We start from the raw sequence: 24,873 nt of genomic DNA, 5'->3' as shown, positions 1-24,873 counted from the left end.
TGGATTGTGTGTGATTTATCCTGATTAGGATTGTGGTCCCTGTTTGGACAAAGGTGTATACCTATACCAACTAGAGACCCCACTTCTAACACAGGGGATACTGGATCTCTTACATAGGAGATCTTCCCCTGCCTTAAATTCTGAAGTATTTGAGGACACATTTCTTGTCTTGGCAAGCAGCCCTGTTTCACATAAAATGGCTTGGTAAATCCACATCACAGGCCTCCTTGTGGCCAGGAAAGTGGATCACGCAAATCACTAGCCTTGCGGGATTCCAAGGGTGGGACCTGATTGGAACCTCCAAACTGGGAGATTTATGGGACAACAATCACAATGCTGCATTTGACCATTTTGTTTCAGATTATGACCTACATAGATACAGTTTTTCAAATATCTCTTGGTTCACCATGCACTGGAAATATATAAGAAAGATTTAGAGGAAATACCGGATTTTAATCTAATTCTGGGCCCACTGTAACATTAGGGTGTATCCCTACTTTACAAGTCTCCCCTCTTCAACATCCTGGGCTTACACCAAAAAGCTATGATCTGATTGGGAAAAGGATTTGGGAGAGACTGACAATGATGACTGGTGGGAGGCCAAAATGGCTTTGGACATGCTCACTATTCCGTCTAACTCTAAATAATACAATTTAACTACATCCATGAATATTCTACAGTCCAGATAAGCTGTGGAAAATGGGGAGATCCCCTAGCACTGAATGCGTACGCTGTGGCGATTCGGGGTGACTTTTCATCACATTATTTGGTCACGCCCGGTTATCTCCTCTTACTGGCAGAGGGTTCTAATCACCATGACACAGTTAATAGATATCCCCACCACCTTGAACTCTAAATAATACTTGTGGAGGTCATGGAGGGTTTAGTGACCTCACAATACCATAGATTATTGGGTGGCATTGGCCACCTGGAGGCCAAGAGGGACATCACTAGACATTGGAGGTCACCCGAACCCCCTGTAGTCTCTGTGTGGATTTGAGGAATAGACTTCTGCTGCAAAGTGATGAAGGAAATTTACAAGTGGAAAGATTGCCTCAACAAACACCAGAAAATGTGAGGCCTATGGCATTCCAGTTCCCTCTGCACTGTTTCTTGAAATGTTTAAGGTGTACTCTTGTACTTCTGCTATATGCATCATGTTCAAGCCAGTTGTCATGTGTGCAATGTTGCATCATGTTGTAATCAATGCCCTCTTGATTATATTATGATTGTTTCCTGCATTCTTAAAAAAATAAACAGATGTGTCAAAAAAAGTTTCATTGTGTCTTAGAAATGATGGTTAGTACTGTAGAAAGCAAATTAGGACATATTTTGGATGAGTTCCCACATATCTTCTTCGCCCATTTCAGTCGAATAATTCTGACATGCACACTGAAATAAGTATTTTCAACATTGACAGCAGCCTGTCAGTCACTCCTCTGTTGATCAGCTGCATATTTACCAAGGTGTTTCCAACAGGCCAACAGATCCGATGCAGGAGGGAGTCTCCTGATTCTTTATACTTAAAATGGCTTTATTTTAGTTGTCTCCTGCCTAAAATTGCATTTGCTTCAATGTATGTCAGTGGGGAAAATAAAGTTCCTCTGACCTTTTTTTCAAAGTCTCTCTCTTCCTAGTTTTAAAATGTTGGCATGTATGGTATCCTAATGGGCAACTAGAGTGTTGCTAACATTCTGTTGTTATGACAAAGGTGTGGCACACTCGAGTTATCTTGATGGAATCAAAGCTGTAAACAGAAAGCATGTCCTACCTAGTATACTTCAGTAAATGAAGAAATTAGGGACCATGATAACAAAAAAGTCTCCAAAGTTGGGGCCCCAGCAAAAAGAGCCCAGATGTCATTCAAATGTGGCCCAAAGATAGGAGTGTGCAAAATAATTAAGTTACTTGTGCAACAAATAAGTGGTCAATTGTATAGAAAAACATAGGAATATTTAGTTTAAAGACCCTCTGTTTCTATTTGAGTACTCAAGAAATGTGTCCTCATTTCAGCTTTCTATAACACTAACCATAGTTTCAATGCGAACAAAATGTATTTTACTGCTTTGATTGGATCAAGATGACTTCATGTGTACCACACATTTGTCATGAATACAGAATGTTACAGCACTAGTTTTTCTTTAGAACACTGGGAGGACGGAGGGGCAGGGGCACACCCTCAGACAATGGAGGTTAGGGAGTAGGGAACAGGGCCAGCAAAGTGACCACACAGAATAGGTGAAAAAGGCAGTGTAAGCATAACAGACCATGCAGAGCAGACAAAGGGTGATAGAAAAAGAGGACCATAGAAGGTAGGGTGGAGTGGAAGTGGAAGGTGGGGTGGAGTGGAAGGTGGAAGGTCAACAAACCAACCATGCAGGACAGGTGAGAAAGGCTGTGGCTGCACAACAAACCATGGAAAGCAGCAGTAAGAGGCAGTGGCAGTACAATGGATCATGGAGGGTAGGAGAGATTTGGAAGTGGTACAGATTCAGACAATAAACGGCAGGAGGGAGGTAGCAGGACTGCAAGCTGGTCATGTAGGGCAGGCCAGAAGGGTAGCCCCAGCACATTAGACCACACAGGGCAGGTGGGAGGGCAGTGGCAGCACAGTAAGCAATGGAGGACAGAAGGGAAGGGGGAGAGTTATGCAAAGAGACAAAGGGTGGCAGGTTGATGGGGCAGAGGCAAGAAGCAGGCAACGAAGGGCTGGTAGGAGGGACAGTAGTCTCACACAAACCATGGAGAGCAGAACTGTGTGCACATGGACAATGGTGGGCAGGAGAATGGCGGCAAGGACAGAAAGCAGACCATGCATGGCTGGAAGAAGGTACAGTGACAGCACAACAGACCATGGGGAACAGAGAGAGGGGCATAGCAATGCATTATGGAGTGTAGGAGGAATGGGCTAGGGACATGGACTCGGACAATGGAGGACAAAGGTGAGGGGGCAGGGGAAACAAGCTAACCATGCAGGGCAATCAGGAGTAGCAATAGCAGCACATTGGACCATGCAGGACTAAAGGAAGGGGGAGTGGCAGCGCAGTGCTCCATGGAGGACATGAGGGAGGGGCAGTGGCAACACATTAGGCCATAGAGGGAAGGAGAGAGGTGGTAGAGGAATGGACTTGGACAACAGAGGATACGGAGGAGGGAAGGGAGGCTGCAAGCTGACCACAGGATAGTTGGAAGGGGTAATAGAAGCACAACCGACTATTCAGGACAGGCAAGAGGGGCAGTGGCAATTGAATGGACCACAGAAGGCAAGAGGGAGGCAGAAAGGGAGATCTATAGATATTTTTTCCTGCCTGCCACAGCCAAGAAAACCCTAGCAATAAGGACAGCAAAGAAACAAAAAATGCCCACCTTGCAGGAGAGAGGAGGGCATTGGACCTTTTTTTTTATTTAAAAAATAAAACCTTCTTTGGGGCTTTCTTTTTGAAAATAAAACACAGATTTGAAACTTTCACATACAACTCCATCAATTTCCAATACAGTCACTGGAACCACCTTGGTGGAGGTTCCTGTGAATGGTAGAAATATCCGAAAGGCTGACGGACATTTCTAAATTTGGTAGGCAGGTAGTCTGTCAGATGGGAGCACAATCCGCCCGCCAAATTTTAAATCAGCCCCTAAGACACAAAATCACATCTGTGTCTGGAAACACATACAAAGGGTGGTCTAAGGCTTCACAAATAGCCACACTGGACCTGTACATCAGTGTGGAGAAGCTGGTCATGACTTATGCCTGTTGGAACCAGGACTGGGGGCTAAGGTCTTCTAGTGTCCCTGTTGGGTGATTGGATATCACCCAGGAAAGTCAAAACCACTTTCCCTGAAACTTGGAGTACTAGTGCCTGACCAGTGCCTGACTGCCTGTCGAGACCTGAGGACCATGAGAACAGGAGGAGAGTGCCTGAAGGGAGTGAGTTCCAGTGAGAATCCTGCTGTTTAGATCCAAGCAGAAGAGTGTGAGATTTAGGTCACTGCTGAAGGCCGTTGCACCAATCAAGTTGTCCATAGATGTTCTGCTGCTAGTGACCCCCGTATGCCAGGTAGAGGCCACAATAATGATTAAGGGCTGTCACCCGGATGCATAGCTGAAACAAAAATTAGGATATCGCCCTTGGGTCAACACCAGGGCAGTGCGCGCTCTGTTGGCACCTAGAATGCAAAAACCCAGCACTACAATTTATGCATTGTGCTGATATGTTGTTGGTTAACCTTCTGCATTGCAGAGTTCAATCCTGAAGACTTATTTTTAATGTGCTTACAAATGCTGTTCATTTGCAATGTATTGCTGCAGGCTTTCAGAGTGTGTTAGGGTGTGGTCCCTTTCCAGGGCCTTCTAGAGACTTTCCCTGCAACATGCCTGGGTGTGGTTGTGGGCTGGGCCAAGACTCTATAAAAAGGAGCCAGCCCAGCTCCAAGTGCTCACTATTCAGAGGTCCCGGTGCAGAGCAGCAGCTACTTCCTGAGCTCCTGTCCCAGTGGCCTATTTGATCTTTCAGACATCTGACTTTCATTCTTCATTTGGAGATCCTTGTTCTGGGCAGTAAAAAGGTGGTTGGGCTGGCCTCCCGACGCTGTTATCGAGAACTCTCATGTTCTTGGGCCTCATTCTTTTATGATTTGACAGAGTACTTTGCGCGTGTGAAATATGCGCTTGAGTGTTTGTGTCATTTGCAGGGTGACTTGCGAATCGGCAAGATGCGCGATTCGTTTCACGATAATTTCATCTTGTTATTCATTGCACGCTACCATTTCTTGACATTTGCATGGTGGCTTAAGAATCGGCAAGACACGCGATTCGTTTTATGGTGTTTTAACTTTGTTGTTCATTGTGCGCTACCATTTCTTGACATTTACATGGTGGCTTAAGAATCGGTAAAAGACGCGCGATTCGTTTCATTGTACTTTAATCTTGTTATTCATTGTGAGCTGTTATTTCTTGGCATTTACTTCGTGGTTTACGAATCGGCAAGACGCGTGATTCGTTTAATGATGATTTGACTTTGATATTCATTGCGTCCTACCATTTCTTGGCATTTTACATGGTGACACTCGAATCAGCAAGACGCACGATTCTCTCCTCGAGTTTAATTAATGTTGTTTATTGTGTGCCACTATTCTAAGATATTTATCATGTAATATTCGAGTTGACAAGCTATGTGATTTATTTTCCTGAATCCATATTGTGTTATTCATGGTGCACAATCCTTTTATGGTGTTTAATATATATATATATATATATATATATATATATATATATGTGTGTATATATATATATATGTATATATATATATATATATATATATATATATATATATATATAAATCTACAATATGCGCCATTTGTGTTGAAACATTTTAAGAGTACACAGAAGATCAGAGTTTCTAGATGCAATATTGTATGGTCCTAGTATGCATTCTCAAAAAAGGATTTATATGACTGGTTTAAAATTTAGTCAGAATGTTTTTCTGATTCTCATGTAAAGGAAAGTACTTGAATAAGAAAGTTTTCATTTTATCAATCTTGATTCCCTTACAGGTATCCGGCCAGCTTGAAACTTAGTCATTTTAAACTTAACTCTTAGATTGTTCATGTTTTCAAAATGACAATGCTTAGAATCATAGTCTAGTATTGATTTCAGGAGATATAATTTTCATATTGTGTGTTCTAACCTTTTTCTTACTACGGGTCTCCTTCCCAGCTGTTTCCCTTCCTAATCCCATCTTCCCCTCTTGAACTCTCTTAGCCTCTGTGATTTATCTATCAGAGTCTTGGAGCTGTTCAGTGAGGGACGTGTTGGGAACGTGCGCAGACCCAGAGGATCTGGTGACTCTGACACCTTGCCATGCTGTAGCCTTAAAGTGGAGCAGCCTCATATTCCCTGTTTGCAACCCCCATATGCCAGGTGGGTGCTGTGGTAAAGAGAGAGGATCACAGCCCTGGAGCATCATGCTACAGAAAAGAGTGGGAGGTTGTGAACTCTGGAAGCAGAGCATCGATTCAGCCACCTGAACCAAGAAGCACCTGAGACCAGCTACCAGACTCAGGAAGAGTTACCAGGTGATTGGAGAAGCATCCTGGAGGCCTTCTCCCTCACCCACTGCATCCAGATCTCAGCTCAATGTCAGGCCACTGATGGTCTTCTGTGCATGCCAAACTACATCTCCAGCAACAGAGAGTAAGACACCAGGCCTCTGGAGGAACCTGCTCTGACTGAAAGTGCTCTGGCACTGAGAAACTTTGATCTTTAAGAAGCCTTTGTGGAGCTTTTAATACTTGTTTTGAACCGTGGGGCTTAACATGAATGTTGCCTCACATGAATGGCGAACAACCACAATGCTAGAGTGCTGGCCTTATGAAGACTGTGAGTGTTACTTTTGTGTGCTCTCTTTCACTTTGTGTTCATATATAAATACTAACTTTTTCATAAAAGCAAGTGACTGGCTGGCATTCATTTTTGGAGGATTGCTGAGCAAACTTTTGAGTTACCAACCTGTGTAAACCTTACATGTGCCTCCCCCCAGGAAGCCTTGGACTTCGCGATCTGTGCTACTTTAAAAAGGCCACAACCCCCACGCTTGGCCCCATAGCTTCTGCTTGCCACATTGCCTTCTGAAAGTGGTTCTGACATTAATTATATAAATAGATCTGTCTTCAAGGACCATTACTAGGAATTTTATAGGGGCGGCCATTTTTTGGTTGCAGCCTACCAGACAGCAGAGCTGTATGGTTTGCTAAAGACATCTTGGGGAAATTCAGAAAGCTGACCTAGGAATGCATTCTGCTCGTTACTTTCCATTGGCTTTGTGATTTGAAACTCACATTTTCTTGCTTTCCATTTGCTGGTTTTATATGTTTTAGGCTGTCAGCATGACTTCAGTCCTTCTTTTGCAAAACATTATTTACAATATCTTTCTGACTGCTCCCTTTCTGTAAACAGACCTGTAAATCCTGTTCTTATCTCGTCACATCTGCTGTGGATTCAAAGGCCAAGATCAAATGCCAGGCGCTGTCTTCTGAGGGCTCTTGTTTACTTTTCTTTCTCTGACTTCAAAGTGAGAGGATTTATGTGGAAATCTTGCTGGGTAGTGGGGGAGGAAAGATTGCTTTTTCTAGCACACAACAACATTTAAAAGCCCTGTGTAAATATTTCATAATATATCAGAATTATTAGAGCACAAATGGAAGCACATTTTAGCTATTTCTGAAACAAATACTTTAATATGATCAGTGTGAATCATTAAGCTAGTTAATTTCCACACAGTTTCATATTAGTAAAACTGTATGTCTGTGCAAATGTAATAATAATTTCAATTGTTGTCTGTAATGGCAGTGTGCTACTACACAATGAATACTTCACTCTACCTCACTCCACTCTACTCTGCACCACTCTGCATCACTGCACCCAGGCCAGTGCACTCTGTACCACTCCACTGTATGCACCTCCACTCTATGCCACTTCACACTATGCTTCTCTACTGTACCTTGTACCACTGTTCTCTATGTCAATGCACTTTTCGCCACTCTACTCTACACCACTGCACTTTTTGCACTGCACACTATAGCACTCAGTTCTAGGCCACGCCAATCTACTGTGCTCCTCTCCACTCAATGCAACTGTACTTTACAACACTCTGAAACACACTGCACTCTATGACACTGCACTCTATGCCAATACACTCTACGTAATGCACCTTACTCAGTAACACTCAACTCTATGCCCCTGCACTCTACGCAAATCCACTGTATGCCACTCTAATCTACTCTGCATCACTGTATTTTATGCCCCTGCACTCTACACCATTTTACTCCATGCCATTACACTCTATGCTACTCGATGCAACTGCACTCTACCCTGCACCACTCCACTCTACACCACTTTACTCTTCTCTGACACAATTTACTCTGCGACACTGCACTCTACATGACTCAACCCCATTATGTACCACTCCACTCTATGCCACTCCACTCTGTGCCACTCTATTCTTAATCATTGCACTCTAAGCCAATGCACTCTCCACAACTTCACTCTATGTCACTGCACTCTACATCACTGCACTCTACTCTGCATCACTCTATTCTATCCTACTTCTCTCTATGCCAATCTACTTCACCCTTCTCCTAGGGTGACCACCTGGCATCAAGGCAAATACTGGACAGGACTGAAAAGAATCCAGGACAAAGGGTCAAAATTCAGGGCAAATGTTGAGGACAATGATTCAAAATTCAAGACAAAAATTCAAAAACAAACATCAGTTTTACAGACACATCCAAGAGAGGCCATACCCCATTACGTTATCAGTGCATTTATTTACTCTTTTTTACATAGCACTATTTATTCACTGTGGCCTTTTTGTGATTGCCTCCTGGTATACTACATTCAGGTGTCATATTATGTCCTTGTTCAGTAGTAAATTAATGCCCTTCAGCACTGTGTCAAGGCTATCTCCCCTACCCAAATCTACCCAATCTTTCTTGGAAAAAAAAGCTATGGCAAAATTTTGATTATATTTCTAAACATTTTAAAATCCATGGCAAACAGTTTGGGAAACATAAAGGCAATTAACATAATACTAGTTTGAACAAGTTGAACAACAACATCTGGCTCACCTCAACCTGCAATTAACTTTCAACCTAAAAAGAATTTAATGAGGCAGAGCAGATGGTGTGGGTGACAGTCTCACACCTACTCTCAGGATGTGAGGTATCCACAACTTGTCTGTAGCCTCACAACACTAGAGTGTATGTTTAGGACTCTATGTTTATCTCAGAACTGGGAGTCCGGACTACCAATCAAAGATATTGAAAGAGGAGGATGAAATCGAGATCAAATGTGGCATCTACGGCAACTGATTCAAAGGGTTGTTTGGATACAAAAGGAAGAAAAGAACAAGGTTGGACAATTCCTAAAATCAGACACAATGGCTTCTCCAAGACCATCAGAAGGTATTGCATACCAGGGGTGTTGTCTCTTCAGAAGGGAGAGAAACACAAGATGCTCTGTCATATGGTTGAACATGCAGCACCAACCCACCCTGGCAAACACTTCTGGTGCAATGGTTCGCTGTTCGTGCTTGTGAAAGTTGAGCAGGGGCCAGACCCCTTGCAAGGTTGTGCAAGGCAATTGCCCACTCTGTCCATGTCTTAAAATGGTTATGCAATTGAGCAAAAGCCAAACCAGGGATCTGGGGTATCCCTAAGTGTCAAGTACACATAGAATCATCAAAATATTTGAAAATTGCACAAACAAAGTGTAAGACCATGAGAAAGATTTTAAAATGTAATTAGTGTTTCTTTAACATATGGTACAGTTTTCCCCTTTGTATACAATTAGACCTCAGATTGAACTGGGAAACAGTTATCTTTTAATACCTAGGGATTCATATCTACAATTTCACCACTGATTTACAGGATGGAAATCTCTGCAGAGAGTCACGGTACCTCCGAGCCCAGTCTGCTTTTTGATCTTCTCTTCTGCTTTCTGTAGTGGGCCACGTGGCACTAGCATAGATGGTGTGCTACCCCGATAATTGTATTATTTTGCAAACCTTCCCCTGCTCATCCTTCATTCCTTCTTCAGACATGCCACACATCAGATTTGGTTGCTGGAGTGCTGTCGGGTAGCTTTTTCCACTCTAAAGCTACCAGTTATTGTGGGTGGCTTAGGGCTTTGAGACTTAGAATGCTATTATTTAGCTGCACAAGTCCAACGGATGGCTCACTGGCTGTCTGCCCGCCCCCCCTGCATGAGATGTTGTTAATCTGTAACAGCTTTAAGGATGGGGCTTTCTGCACTACTAACTGTTTCCTATTGACCTCTCTATGGAACGCCCTCTGGGGTTATTATGCAGAGATTTCTCTTGCCTTGCTAGAACCTGTAAACTCACTGACACAAAGAAACCCTTTGCTCCTGCACTACCTTTGCTAGGCCTTTCCACTCACACAGGACAGCCGTGCTCAGAGCAACTCCGTCATTGGCATGCTGCAGGGGTCTTACAATTGAGGGATTTTTTTCTGGACGGTGAGCTACTAAATTTCCAAACCCTTGTGGCAGACTACCATCTCTACCCCGGTCAACTCTTTACTTACAAACAGCTTAAACAAAAACATTAAGGCGGTCATTCTGACCGCGGCGGGCGGCAGTCGCCGCCCACCATGCGGTCACCGCCAGAAAACCGTACCGCGGTCAAAAGACCGTGGCGGTCATTCTGACTTTCCCGCTGGGCTGGCGGGCGACCGCCAAAAGGCCGCCCGCCCGCCCAGCGGGAAAGCACCAGCAACGATGAAGCCGGCTCCGAATGGAGCCGGTGGAGTTGCTGGTGTGCGATGGGTGCAGTTGCACCCGTCACGATTTTCAGTGTCTGCCAAGCAGACACTGAAAATCTCAATGGGGCCCTGTTAGGGGGCCCCTGCAGTGCCCATGCCAGTGGCATCCGCGGTCCCCGGCCCTGGCGGTCCATGACCGCCAGGGTCGGAATGACCCCCTAAATGCCCTATTTCATGTCTGCCACCTAGTACTAACCCTACGCGAGGTGTGCAGAATCTCTACACCATAGGGACTGGTGGGAAACTGATGAGATGGGTGTACAGACCTTTTCTGCAACATGGAGACCACTTCAGGTCTTCTCATCATACTACCTGGGAGACTGATGTGGCCAAACCTCTGCAAAATACGGACTTGACTAAATTACTGGACTTCCCCCCCCAGAGTATCCTACTTCTGCCACTTTAAATAGATTAATAGAGCTTGCGTGCAAACGCATTTCGCCTGTTGCTTGCCATTGGCTTTGCTGTATTTGTTTTAGGTTATCCAGCTTGGGTTTGTCCCTTCCCTTGCTCAATCCTTATTTACAGTATCCTTCCGTGTGCTCCCTTTCTGTAAACAGGCCTGTAAATCTTGTTCTTATCTCATCACATTTGCTGTGCATTCAAAGAACAAGGTCAAATTGTAGGCTCTGTCTTCCGTGGGAACTAAGGGGGTCATTATGACCCTGGCGGAAGGCGGAGAACCGGCGGTAAGACCGCCAACAGGCTGGCGGTCCTACTCTGTGGAATTATGACCATGGCGGTTACCGCCATGGTCATCCGCCGGTTCTCCGTTCCTCCAGCCAGGGCGGAGACGACCACCGGGCTGGAGACCTGGGTCTCCAGCCCGGCAGCCGTCACTATACCACCGGCGGTATTTTGACCCAGCTTACCGCCGTGGATTGAAATCCATGGCGGTAAGCACTATCAGTGCCAGGGAACTCCTTCCCTGGCACTGATAGGGGTCTCCCTCACTGCCCACCCCCACCCCGACACCCTCCCCTACCCCCCCACCACCCCTGCCACCTCCCAAAGGTGGCAGGGCCCCCCTCACCACCCCGACCCCCAACATCACATCACCCATACCCACACAAAACGCACGCAGGCCCCACCTACACACTTACACGCACACATGCCAACATACATGCCTACATCCACACACACAGTCAGACAGGCACATCCACATTCAAACATACACGCACACATCCATACAGACATACCCAGAGACATACACAAACTCATTCCCATACACCCCCGCAATCATACACGCACTCACACCCCCCCTCTACATACACACACGCACACCCCCATGAACCCACACAACACACAACACCCCCCCACCCCCCTCCCCTAACGGACGATCGACTTACCTGTTCCGTCGATCCTCCGGGAGGGGACGGGAGCCATGGGGGCTGCTCCGCTGACACCACACCGCCAACAGAATACCGCCACGGCGAATCACAGGACGTGATTCGTTGGGCAGTGTTTTGTTGGCGTGGCGGTGGAGGTGGAGCAACCTCCACTTCCCCGCCTCCCGCCAGTATGGCTGTTGGCGGCTCTCCGTCCGAAAAAGGATGGAGAGCTGCCAACGGTCATAATAGGCCGAGCGGCAAACCTCCACCACTGGCGGTCTTCTGCACGGCGGTCCCTCGGCGGTCTTGGAAAAAGACCGCCGAGGTCAAAATGACCCCCTTAGTGTTTACTTTTCTTTCTCTGACTTCAAAGTGAGAGGATTTATGCAATAGTCTTGCTGGATACTGGGGATAGGAAAGACATTTTTCTATCACATGACAACATTTAAATGAACTGTGCAAGGATTTCAGAATATATTAGAATTAGGAGTGCATATTAAGCACATTTTTGTTAATTCTGAACTGTGCTAGAAACAAACACATTAATATGATTAAAACAAATCATTACACTAGGTGATGCAATTTCCATGCATCATTGGCTATGCACTGTATAGCTTTATTAGAAAAGCTGTATGTCAGTGCAAATGTAATAGTCATTTCAATCAAAAACGTGTAATCTGTAACAGCAGTGTGCTACCACACCATGCATTCTCCATTCCACTCTGCTCTGCACCACTCCACACCACTGCACCCTACTCTGCACCATTCTACTTCACACTACTCCACACCACTGCACTCTGGGACACTGAACTCTTCTCCACTCTAAACCACTTCACACTACGCCTCTCTACTCTACTCTGTACCTCTCTACTCTATACCAATGCACTTTATGCCTCTCTACACCATTGTGCTCTGCGCCTCTGCATGCTATACGACTCCAGTCAATGCCACACCAATCTACTCCACGCAACTCCACATTATGACACTCTGCAACACTGCACTGTACGCCACTGCACTTTATGCCAATACCCTCTATGCTATTGTGGTTTACTCTGTAACAATCAACTCTGTGCCTCTGCACTCTACATCAATACACTGTACATCACTCTAATCTATTTTGCACCACTGCACTCTATACCACGGCACTCTACACCACTTTACTCTATGCCTTCACAATCTATGCCACTCTATGCAACTGCACTCTACTCTGCACCTCTTCACTCTAATATGAAACAATCTACTTTACACCACTGCACTATGTGCCACTGCACTCTGTGCCACTGAACTCTACCCTGAACCTCTCCAGCCTGCCACTGCACTCTACTCTGAAACAATCTACTCAATGCTACTGCACTCTATGCCACTGTACCCTATGCCACTGCACTCTATGCCACTCTGTCGCACTGCACTCTGCTTCAATGCACTCTACACCAATACGCTTTACACAACTGCACCATACACCAGTGCATTCTACTCTGCACCACTGTACTCTACGCCACTGCTCTCTATGCCACTCTACTCCACTATACACCACTGCACTCTATGACACTATACTCTGCAACACTGCACTCTCTGCCAGTATACTCTACACCACTTTACTCCGTACTACTGCATTCCGCACCAATACACTCTATGCCACTCAAGTCTACTTTGCACTCTATGTCACTGCATCACTCTACACTACTGCACTCTCTGCCACTCTACTGTATGCCATTCTACTCTGTCCCACACCACGCTATTCCACTGTAGTCTAAACCACTGCACTGTACGCCACTGCACTCTACTCTGCACCACTTTACTCTACACCACTGCTCTCTATGCCACTCCACTACACTTTACACCACTGCACTGACACTCTACTCTGCAACATTGCACTCTCTGCCACTGTACTCTACACCACTCTACTCTGTACTACTGCAGCCTACACCAATATACTCTACACCACTGCACTTTATGCTACTGCCCTCCACAGCACTCTACTCTGCTCTGCACCACTCTACGCTACTCTACTCTGCACAACTCTACAGCACTGCACACTATACCACTTGAGTCTACTCTGCACTATACACCACTCTACAGTACTGCACACTCTGCCACTCTATTGTACTCATCTACTCTATGCAGCTGCACTCTATGCCACTCTACTTTGCACCACTCCACTCTGCACCACTGCACTTTTCTATGCACCACCTAAATCTATGCCTCTGGATTGTATGACCCTACATTGTACGCCACTTGAATTCTATGCCGCTGTATTCAATGCCACTTCACTCTACACCACTATATTCTGAAACACTCTACACCAGTCAACTCCACTGCATACCACCCCACTATATGCCACTCTTTGCGACTCCACATTATGCTACTCCGAAACACAACACTCTCTGCCACTCCACAACACTCTATTCCACTCTCTGCCATTCCATTCTGCGACACTCCACAACATTCTCCTCAATGCCATTGACCTTTAGCCATGCTGGAGAGTAGCCACTCTGGTGTTTAACATGGCTAAAACACATTGGCAAAGCCAATAACTCTTGCGTAGACAAGACTTATTGGCTTTGGCAATGTTTGTTAATACTATGAGGTGCTGAGGTTCCTGAAATCACTGTGATGTGTAAGTCTTTATTTTAAACATGCATTACGCACATCGTAAAATAGGCTCCTACAAAATACGCAAATACATTTAGATGAAATAAAAAAAAAGTCCTAAAATATAGAATTCATTAATATACAGATTATACCTAGTGCAAACATTTCTCTAAATGAACCACACACTCCACAGATCATATTGGAACACCCTTACAGTTCCTCCCTAAAACAAATTATTTTTGCCATCAGAAAACTTTAAGTGTCTCCTTCGAGCCCCATTACATTTGCAGATTTACCAGTTGTGCATATTTGCATTTCCTTTGGGAAGGAGACACCCTTGCAAGAAGGCCTGTTTCTTATCTGTCTGCCCCTCCTCCAGATAAGAGCACTGGAGGATACCTGCCTTTCAAGACAGCTGGAGAAACTAAATTCCCCTAATTACATTTGTCTTTTAGCTGAAAGGCTAAAATTACAGACAAATACTGTCTGTTAAGCCTTTCATCACAGACAATGGACGGTAGGGCTACATTACGGACAGTCCATAAAAATTACAGATGGGTGGTCATCCTATCTTCTCCCCTGTATTCTGACAGTCTACTCTGCAACACTGCACTTTTTGACACTGCACTCTATGCCACTCTATTCTAACCAACGGCACTCTACTGTGCACCACTCTACTCTGCTCCATTCTACTCTGTGCCACTCTTTCTTGAGCCACTCCACTCTGAGCCACCTCACTCTGCACAGCTGCACTCCACAAAGCTGTATTGTACACTGCTGAATTCAATGCAACTGCACTCAATGCCACTGCACTCTACGCCACTCTACTCTACAACACTCTATGCCAATGCACTCTTTACCAGTCCACTCTGCTCTCTACCATTCACTATGCCACCCCAAGAGACGACACTCTCTGCCACTCCACTCTACAACACTCTACCCCACTCTTTGCCATTCAACTCTACAAAACTCCATGCCACTAATGTTTAGCCATGCTGAACAGCAGCCATGCTGGTGTACAGAATGGCTGAAACACATTGGCAAAGCCAATTGCTCTTGCATAGGCGAGACCTATTGGTTCGCCTATTCTAGTTGGAAGATGTTGTGGGGATATGAGCCATCTGCTAGAGAGATAGCGAGAAGAATACTTGAGTGATGGGTGCAGGAGAAAAGAGCAAATGGTACAGTGAGGAGACCACTTACATTGCAGATCTTGAGTGAATGGTTTGGTTGCTTTTGGGACCTTGCAGATGTCTGAGACTATGAGGATAAGGAAAAAGTATGAGTTGCACTTATCAGATATATTTTATTGAAGGGAAACTGTTGAAGTCTGGTTATGGATGTCCAAGACTGATGAGTGGAGTAATGGAAAAAGGGTTCTATTGATGCCTTATCTGGCAGAGAGGGGTTGCCCTGTGAATCTGGTGGATGAGGTAAGGGCTTGAGGGCCTGGGTCATAAGGAATAGGTTTTTAGGCATGCAGGTGGACGTATGGCCCTTGGTGTTGCTTGCAGTGCTACACAGGGTACTGTAAATGTTAAGTCTCCTATCAGCAGAATATGGCATATATTCAGTTTATATAGACCTGGTGACAGATGCAAAAATGAGAGGGTGTTATCAGAAGAAGAGTAAGAGATGAGGGCATAGAAAATCAGATGGCTATTCTGAGCCCAATATTTTACCTTAGTCAGCGATGCCTGCATTCATTGGATCAAAGACTGTGTTAAACCTCAAATTCATGAGAAAAGGAGGCCCCACGTTAGGGCACCTTCTAAAGCATTAAAATCAGAAAAATACAATCAATTTAGTAAGTGGGCCCAATCAATAACCGAGTTCTAGATAAAATGAAAATAAATAAAGTGTTTTATTACAAAATTCATGAAATAAAGTGGTACAAAGTCAATGCAGTGAAGGCTCTTAAAGAAAGAATGCAAAATCAGAAATTATTCTAAGCTCCAAGTGGACAGCATAATTGGGACAATAGCAGACAGCAGCTTTTGGGGAGCAGGAAAGTTTTCTGACTCACACCCAAAATAAAGAGTTTTTAACAGCTGAATCACTATGGTGTGAGCAAAGTGTCTGTCCTGATATGGAAATTATTAATTTGTGTGAAATTGATTTTGTGCAATTAAAAGGACCAGCACTGTTGAAATGAAAGAAAGATATACTGGGACTTAGGAGGTACTGGTCTGGAATGGCATTACCCTGGAATGAACTGATCCTGAGAAGAGAATGGTGAGAGGCTAAGAGGCCACTAGTAGTAGATGAGGCGTGATGATAAAGAGTTCTGAAGTGTTGTACCAGAGAAGGGGTGGGTAAGATTACTCATCTGGATATTCGGTTTGAGAAAAGGCAGTTTCCCAGGGATAACGGTGTGCATCTGCCTGGGATGGATATGGAGTTATAACTACTCAATTGAGAGAGGCTTTGAGAAGGCTACTGTGGGTGGGAATGTCGTAGTGATAAGGAAGGCAGAATAACTCCTCAGAACGGTTTTCTTGGTGGCTGGTTTGGAGAGTAAGCAGGACATAAGGAGCTTTGAGTATGTTCATGATGCAGTATGGGGCGCAGGGGAAGGTAGGAGAGTGAAGAGCTAAGAGTTGATTTAGGAAAGTTGAAGTATATCTTAGCACATTTATTGATGATGAATGCAAGGTTTGAGGGAGGTGTGCTATGGTGGTTTGAACATGGCACTTGTTGAGGGGTTATTTTAGGGGAGGGTGGTGTGTTGTAGTTGGGTTTTCTTAATGTCTGTTGAGGCATTCTTGATAGCAAGTATGGCAGTAGGGCCAAGGTTTGATTACCTGTGATACACACCTGTTCATTTAAAGTGGCCTTCTTCACACACAGAATTGATGTGGTTTCTGTGTTGTGCCATCTCACCCAGTGAGGATTTGGGGAGGGGTGAAGCTGTTGCCTTACCCTCCGAGGCCTTTAAGCCAGATGGTGCAGTGAGGTTGATTGGTTGGAAGGGTTAGGTTATGGGACAAGCAGGGGGAAAAGCCTTAGAACAGTAGGTGTCATCCTCTTTGAGCAGTGAATCAGGGCAAGCGGGTTGCACCAATGACAGGCACAGTTTTCCCCTCACCAATTACATATGATTTTGGAGAGTGCTGTGGCGTTGTAGGTATGACGTGTATTATAGGTGTGTAGTTCAATTTGTGTGTACAGTAGGGTTTATCGCTGATGAACAGCTGCATTATTTGACTGTACAGTTACACTCATGGTCTGGTGAAGCATTCCATGGAGAGGAAAGAGGGGGGAGTTGAAAGTTGAGAATTGATTTAAGAAAGTTGAAGTAGATCTGAGCATGTTGCTTAATGTCGGACTCAAGGTTTGGGGGGGGAGATGTGGGGCGTTTAAACACTGTAATTCTTGATGATTTGGTTTTAGGGTGGAGTTTGCTCTTGTTAGGTTTGTTTAATGTCTAATGAGGCATTGGTGTGGTAGCATGTACAATGGTATGAGCAAAAGTCTGTGTACTTGTGATGCGCACCTGTTCATTAAAAAACTGTCTTTTTCACACGCAGAACTGGTCTAAGTGTACTTTCTGGGTTGGGTTGTCCAGTTCACATACCTCTCTGTACTTCACTGAAGGATGTCATAGTGCAGTGGAATGGGGCAGAAATAATTATTAAACAAGCATTTGCAATGCAACGGGTCTCGCATTTGCTCGAGTTAGAGCTATTAGAGTTGTAAACTCGTAATCGGACTTTTCTTGCCACACAAATTAGTAGAAAAAAACACAGCGCAATCGTGCTATGTAAAATGCAGCGTGATCGTGCTGAAATTGAAAACGGAAAAACAGAGTGTGATTGCGCTATGTAAACCCCAGCACAATCACGCTGCGTGGAAAATAAAACAATTAAGTAGTCCGTCAACCATGCTGAAAACATCAAGCCTCAAATGGTTTCAGTAGTTTACCGGTGCTGTAGAGGTGGGCTAAACACCGGAAAAGGCATGACATATGGATGCCTTTCACACATGAAAGCAAGCGGATTTTAAAAGGCAAGCCCACGAACCATTGAAAGTGACTGATGTGACATGGGAGTGGTTAGAGGCCCAAAGAGAGATTACAGCATGGGACGGAGCTCTTTGTGCTCGCCCATAAAAATGTGGAGGCAGACCTTAAAAGCAGTTTCAGTTCCATTTCATAAGCCACCTCCACTAACCTCAAATGAGACTCCACCTTTTGCTTAATAACTAAAAAAAGAGAAAAACATGTACAGTTCCGGAGAAGGTCAACACATAGAAAAACATGGTAAAAGGGAGGAGATGGACCAATGGTGCTACGTATTCACCACATGAATCTCACATGGGAGTTTCCTGAGATGTCCTAGAACCAAACCGATCACATACTCGTACACCCATTCAGCAAAATGCCGTTGCCAAGAATGTACATCTTTGCCACACAAGGCATACCAGAAAGGCGATAGCCAGTACCAGTGCTTTTAATGGGCCTGTACTGTCCGGGACTGAGTACAGGCACTTTTTTATTTTGAGAGGGAGAGTACCGGCACATCTCAAGAAAACGTAATGCTCTTATTTGGAGAGTACCGGCACTTCTCGGAAACAAGCAGGTACCTGCACTTGAATGTTTCCCTTTCAAGCACTGGCAAGGACACAATAAGGTTGACTGTTACACGAAAATATTCAGTCACAGAATGTAAAAGAAACTGGATGTTTAAAGTAAAAATGCCACAACGGATGAGCTGAACTTTGGACTTGCCCTCTGCGAGTCAACAAAACCCGAATTCACGTTCTGATTCGAAAAAGCAAGTAAGTTAAAAAACGTTTACACTGTAAAGCAATGATCACATCAGACATTCCTGGTGTGATGTACACACTAGCTGATTAATTTATTGTCATAAATATCAAGATTTATGCCGCACAGTAAAAAACAGTCCTGTCCCTGTAGGCTACATCCCCTGCGCGAGGCTCTCGTCAGTCAACGCATGGGTCAGGAAAGGAACTACTTTGGTGAGATATACATCCTCCATGTGCCTGGGCTGGTCCCAAAACGAGAGGGAAAGAACAGACAGTAAGCCAAGGCTTGATGGGGGGGTCGCCCAAACCGACAACTGAAGAGGACTGACCAAAAGTCCCTTACTGTAAGCATATGTGTATATTGTGTGTTGTGTAGTGGTGAGAATTGTTGCGTCGACAGGGAGCTAAAGCTGCCTGTTGACAGACCTTTAAACGTGCCTTTTTGCATAATATAAATGCACATTAGGAAAGTATACAGGTTTTTCCTCTTTTAGACAGCCTAGAGTGATAGTATTCGAATGCCGTGTTCGATTTTGAAAAGCAAACACACTAATCTTTTAAAAAGAGTTTATTAATATACTGTATTCAAAGACGAAATGCGCAATGAAAGCTATTGAAACTTACTCGCATGTAGATATGTGTCTGGCAAACATACGCACTCCGCAAACCCTGCATTGTCAGTGCACCTCTCATCAATAGCACACGCAGGTTCACAATTCAGCTCATCTAGAATAAAAAAAAATATAGAAAAGTTAGAATCTTTCTGCATGTTGCAACACAATTTCTACTGCTTCAGCTTTTTTCTTTCTTAAAAAAAGACTTGTAATGAATTGTTTCTCATGTGTTCTCATTACAAATATGTAGCAGGTTTTTGATGTGTTTAATTTTGCACTAGAAGTTCTCTTTTTGTTCCTCATAATTGCAAACATGCTCTCTCTTTCATATGAAAGAGCTACACACTAACGGCCGTATTTACAAGGTGGCGATAAGCCATAAAACGTTGCTTAACGCCACCCTGTAAATAAGCGCAGGGCACAGCACCAATGGAGCATCACAAAAAGTGACGCTCTGGTGGTGCTAGGGGCTTGTAAATATGCCACTAAGATTTTAAGGGGTTTGAGGGAAAGGTAATGATGTGACCTTGTATTTCATGGGATAAAAAGTACCCCATGCAGTATATATTAAGGATATTGCACGCCACCACGTATTTCCATGACTTTATAAAGAACTCGGCATATGGTACCGTCCCTGTATATGGTTATGGCACTCCTCTATGGCTTGCAATATACTTATCATGTACAGAAGGGGGTACTTTGTCCCTTATATAATACACATATGACCAAACATGCAATTGAAAACGGTAAATTAATCACTTCCATCCCTCTGATTACTCGGCTCAACAGACAAGAAACCAGGCTCCTGTATAGTTTAGAATTCTCAAAACCAGCTCTTAAAGAGGCTTAAAGTTCAGCAGCACTGCATGGCCATACTAATTGTTATATTAGATGCAGAATGCACACTATACATATATATATATATATATATTTATATACATGTATATACACACATAGATATAGAATATATAGATATATAGTATCCTAAAAACGAAAAATATGCATACAATAAACCCCAAAAGCTGTCACCAAGCAAGGGCATTCCTTACTAGGGCCAGATGTATCAAAGGGTTTTACCCATTCTGTGTCAATGGGAAAATGCTTTGGTACATATGGCCCTAAAGTTCCTGATTTGCTGGGTTGGGCAAGACCTTAGAATATTTTTACAAAACTTGCTGTCAATAAAGGGCTGCAGCATTGGGCCAGGTGTCCCAGAAAGAAGAAAGCTTGTTCGAGACAAATAAGACCACTCTCATAGTGGCAGTAGGTACTTGGTTTTGTCCCACAAAAGTCACAAAAGGTCCCAAATGTCTCTAAAGTTAAAATTCTGAATTAACGAAGTTTGCGAATACTCCCTCTTTCAGAGGGAGATGGGTGGAGATTCAATCTAGCAGTTTTGTTGGTTGAAATTCAGAACTGACACTATGAATAGCACAACTTGTCTACTGTTGTCAGAATCAAAGGTATTTTGTTAGGGGACTTAATATTTGTGCAGAGTGAGATGCTTGAGGGGAAAGACTGAAAACAAAACTTAACAGGAGAGGTAACTGAGTAATGCTATTCCTGAAAATAAAAAAACAGCTTTTTCAAAATTCGCAGACTGCATCTTTTAGAGAAGAGCTCTGCTTGGTTTGAAGAAAAGGTGCTCCCTTCCGAATCTGTAACATACAGGTGCTCTGGCCAAACTAATGAAAGTAGTGTGTGTCTCCTGCCACATGGTTTCATGCATTTTGTGTTCTTTTGTTGCACTGAACTATCATAGTCTCAAGAAAGTGAAAGTGAAATGTCTTGGAGGAAATGAGCATGAGGCTGCCCCATCAGGTAAATAATAAATAGCAATGGTTTCTGATGTATATATATATATATATATATATATATATATATATATATATACACAAACTTTTTACAACAGCATTACCGTGTAGAAGCCAGATCGTCGATGTTGCAGCCCGGGCACATCATTAGTGTGTCACTTAAATCAACATTCTCTTCTTCACACATACGAAGAAGGACAGCACGGTGAAACCAAAAATGTAATGGTAGTGATAGACAGAACATTTTTCGTTTACAAAGGCGTTACTGCCGAAATGCGTTCTGTCTATGCCATGTGAAGTCCTGACATTTGAGAAAGCAGTATTGTCTGATTTGAATAAACTGCGTCTCAAGCATTCTCACAATCAACATTCCCACCAAAGAGAAGAGGGCTTTACAGACTTTAGCTACTGATTCCAGCATAGTGATAAAACAGGCTGACAAGGGAGGGGCCATAGTCATTATGAATTCTGATGACTATAGACATGAATGCATGCGCCTCCTGAGTGACTCTACTTACTATGTCAAAATAGCCAGAGATCCTACACCTAGACTCCAAATTCAGATAAGAAGTTTGATTGAGGAAGCCCGGAACAACATGTGGATTTCCCACAAAGAGGCAGAATTCCTTGATACTGTCCACCCACAGACCCCCTATTTTTACTGTTTACCTAAGATCCATAAGGGCATACTGCCTCCACCCGGACGCCCAATAGTATCATGGATTGGGTCTGTTTTAGAACCCTTATCTATTTTCTGCGATCATTTCCTTCAGCCGCTAGTGAGGGGATCCTCAACATACTTACAAGAGTCTATCAATTGCACTGGTGACGTACAAGGCTTAATAACCCTTGATGTTGAGGCTCTTTATACCAACATACCACAGGAAGCCACCCTGCAAGTTGTGGAAACAGCTCTCTGCGAAGGGTTGATCTCCCCTTCCTCTCCTATTTCCTTTATTATGCACTGAGCAACATTAGCCATGACTCAAAATTGTTTTCAGTTTGAGGACCATTTTTTTCCACCAGATTCGCTTGACCTCAATGGGGAGTACATTTGTGGGGAGTTTAGCCTGTCTGTATATGTATGATTTTGAAAAACAGTTCGTACACCATCCACTAACACTTTTCAAGGTTATATCAAGCTATGGCGCCGTTATATTGACGATATCTTGATTGTGTGACAAGGATCTTTCACTTATGTCAATCCATTTACCTAATAGATTAACACTCTAGATCCTTATTTGAAATTTGCTTCTACAGTTTCATCAACACACTTGCCATTTTTGGATCTCATGATCAGTATTGACAATGGCAAACTATCTACATGTACTTACCATACAGATCATAATAGTTTGCTCCTTTATGACAGCCACCATCCTGCATGTCTGCGTGACAACCTGCCCTTTGGCCAATTTCTACACTTAAAACATAATTGTAGTTCATCACGGGTTTTTGAGACACAAGCTAGTGACCTTCAGTACAAACTACTTGAACGCCACTATCCACCTAGGATTGTTAATTCAGCCTGCAAAAGGGCTAGAAACAAACACTGGGACGCCCTTTTGACAACGACTGGAAGGGATCCACAAACCTGTTTAACTTGTGTGTCAACGTATACCCCACTATCCAACAACATCAAAAAAATGATTAATAAAACATGGTCTATTCTAGTGAGGGGTGGTACCTGTATCCCTAAACCTTTATTTGCATTCAAGCGCACGGCCAACAACAAAGATATGGTGGTTCATACCAGTCCTCCAGTTATCCGTGATAATTCTTGACAAACAACACTGTGGAACCTCGCCCCTGTTGTGGGACATTTTCCATGTGGCCAATGCAATGTCTGCCCTTTGACTAAACAGCTTGAGACGCTTGATTTAGATCCCATTGGAAGTTGGCACCTCAAAAAAATAAACCAAATTGCAATACTTGCAATTGTCTGTATATGATCACTTGTCCATGTGGTCTACGATACATTGGCATGACCACTAGACCGGTCAAAGTAAGAATCAATGAACATCGGAGTAACATTAGATGTGGGCGTGTCACCACCAAACTCTGTGCACATTTCTTAGAAACCCCCTACAACCCTGATGATTTATGGTGGGTGGTCCTGGACGCGCCTAGAATTAGTTCCAACATTACTCGTTCACTATTCAGAATTTTAACAGCGTTGGGTATATAAATTGGGGACAAATATACATGGGTTGAACTATGAGATACCATGGATCAGTCTCTCTGCGTAAATTACTTTTGACCTTAGGAATGTGGATATTCACCTGTTAAATCATACTCTTGTGACGTTGGTTTCATCTTTCTCATTAACTATTGCCCTACAGCCATCTTGTAGGTGTCTGTAGAGGGAAAAACCTTTCTGAATGGTGGTCTTCATTGTATGGGTATCATTTTATGATTTATCATCTACTATTTTGGCCTGATAATATTATTGATATTAATTAGGTTGAGGTTTCCCTCCTCTTTGACTACCATGGGCCTGATTCTAACTTTGGAGGACGGTGTTAAACCGCCCCAAAAGTGGCGGATATACCACCTACCGTATTACGAGTCCATTATATCCTATGGAACTCGTAATACGGTAGGTGGTATATCCGCCACTTTTGGGACGGTTTAACACCGTCCTCCAAAGTTAGAATCAGGCCCCATATGTCTTGACTTCTTTTTTTATTGACTGGTTTATACCGGGCCTTGTTGTATCTCACCCCTTTTTTGAATGTCTCCCTTTCGGTAGATGTTTAATAGCAAGGAGAAGCTTGCTATTATATGCGTGTCACGACTCCTCATGACCCTTTTTTGTGCCGACATCTTTTAGTGGAGAGGGTTCCTCCTCCGTCTTCTATGTTGGCAGTTTTCTGAAAGCGCGTGGTCCGGAATACATCCTTACTTTCGGGTTTCGCTGCATCATAAAGAAGCTCCGACAGTGCTCCACTTTCCAATTTCAGGAGCACTGCCGGAGGGTAGGTCCGAAAGCGCGGACCGGTTGCAGCATCGTGAGTACCCTCATTTTGATACAGTTACCGGCCGCATCATCTTTTCCGCGGACGGTAATTGTTTTATAATTAAAAATAGAATTTTGTTTCTCCCTGTTTTGGTAGCAGCATAGCAGGCCCCGCTCCTCTGCACGTCATAGCAAGTGTTCTAGTTAAAGGACACCTGTTATTGTTTTATCATTGAGATACGAGGCTACTAGCACACTGATGTCGATGCCTTTTGACTAAATTCTTTCTTATTTCAATCAACTAAACAGTTGTGATACAAGACATTTCTTTGACATTTTCAATTCTTGTGTGTGCAATTGACTATTATGCCATCACCATTGTTTTGCACAGATGTTGTTTTTGCTACAGTGGGTGCTGCCTCATGTTCTATCACTACGCTGCAGATTTTTATGGGTCTGTA

The 24,873-nt window shown here is 43.8% G+C and overlaps 1 protein-coding gene across 1 annotated transcript in view; it reads right to left on the bottom strand.

The window, feature by feature from the left end:
- Positions 1 to 24,873, bottom strand: part of LOC138284759 (uromodulin-like) — a 175,522-nt gene that overhangs the window by 117,200 nt on the left and 33,449 nt on the right. Inside the window, exon 4 of the mRNA XM_069223896.1 lies at positions 19,653 to 19,754. Coding sequence (XP_069079997.1) covers positions 19,653 to 19,754 — 102 coding nt within the window. The remainder of the gene's footprint in view (positions 1 to 19,652; positions 19,755 to 24,873) is intronic.

The sequence above is a fragment of the Pleurodeles waltl genome, chromosome 3_1, assembly GCF_031143425.1.
Source record: "Pleurodeles waltl isolate 20211129_DDA chromosome 3_1, aPleWal1.hap1.20221129, whole genome shotgun sequence".
In the NCBI taxonomy this organism is placed as follows: domain Eukaryota; kingdom Metazoa; phylum Chordata; class Amphibia; order Caudata; family Salamandridae; genus Pleurodeles; species Pleurodeles waltl.
This window is presented reverse-complemented; position numbering and strand designations above follow the sequence as displayed.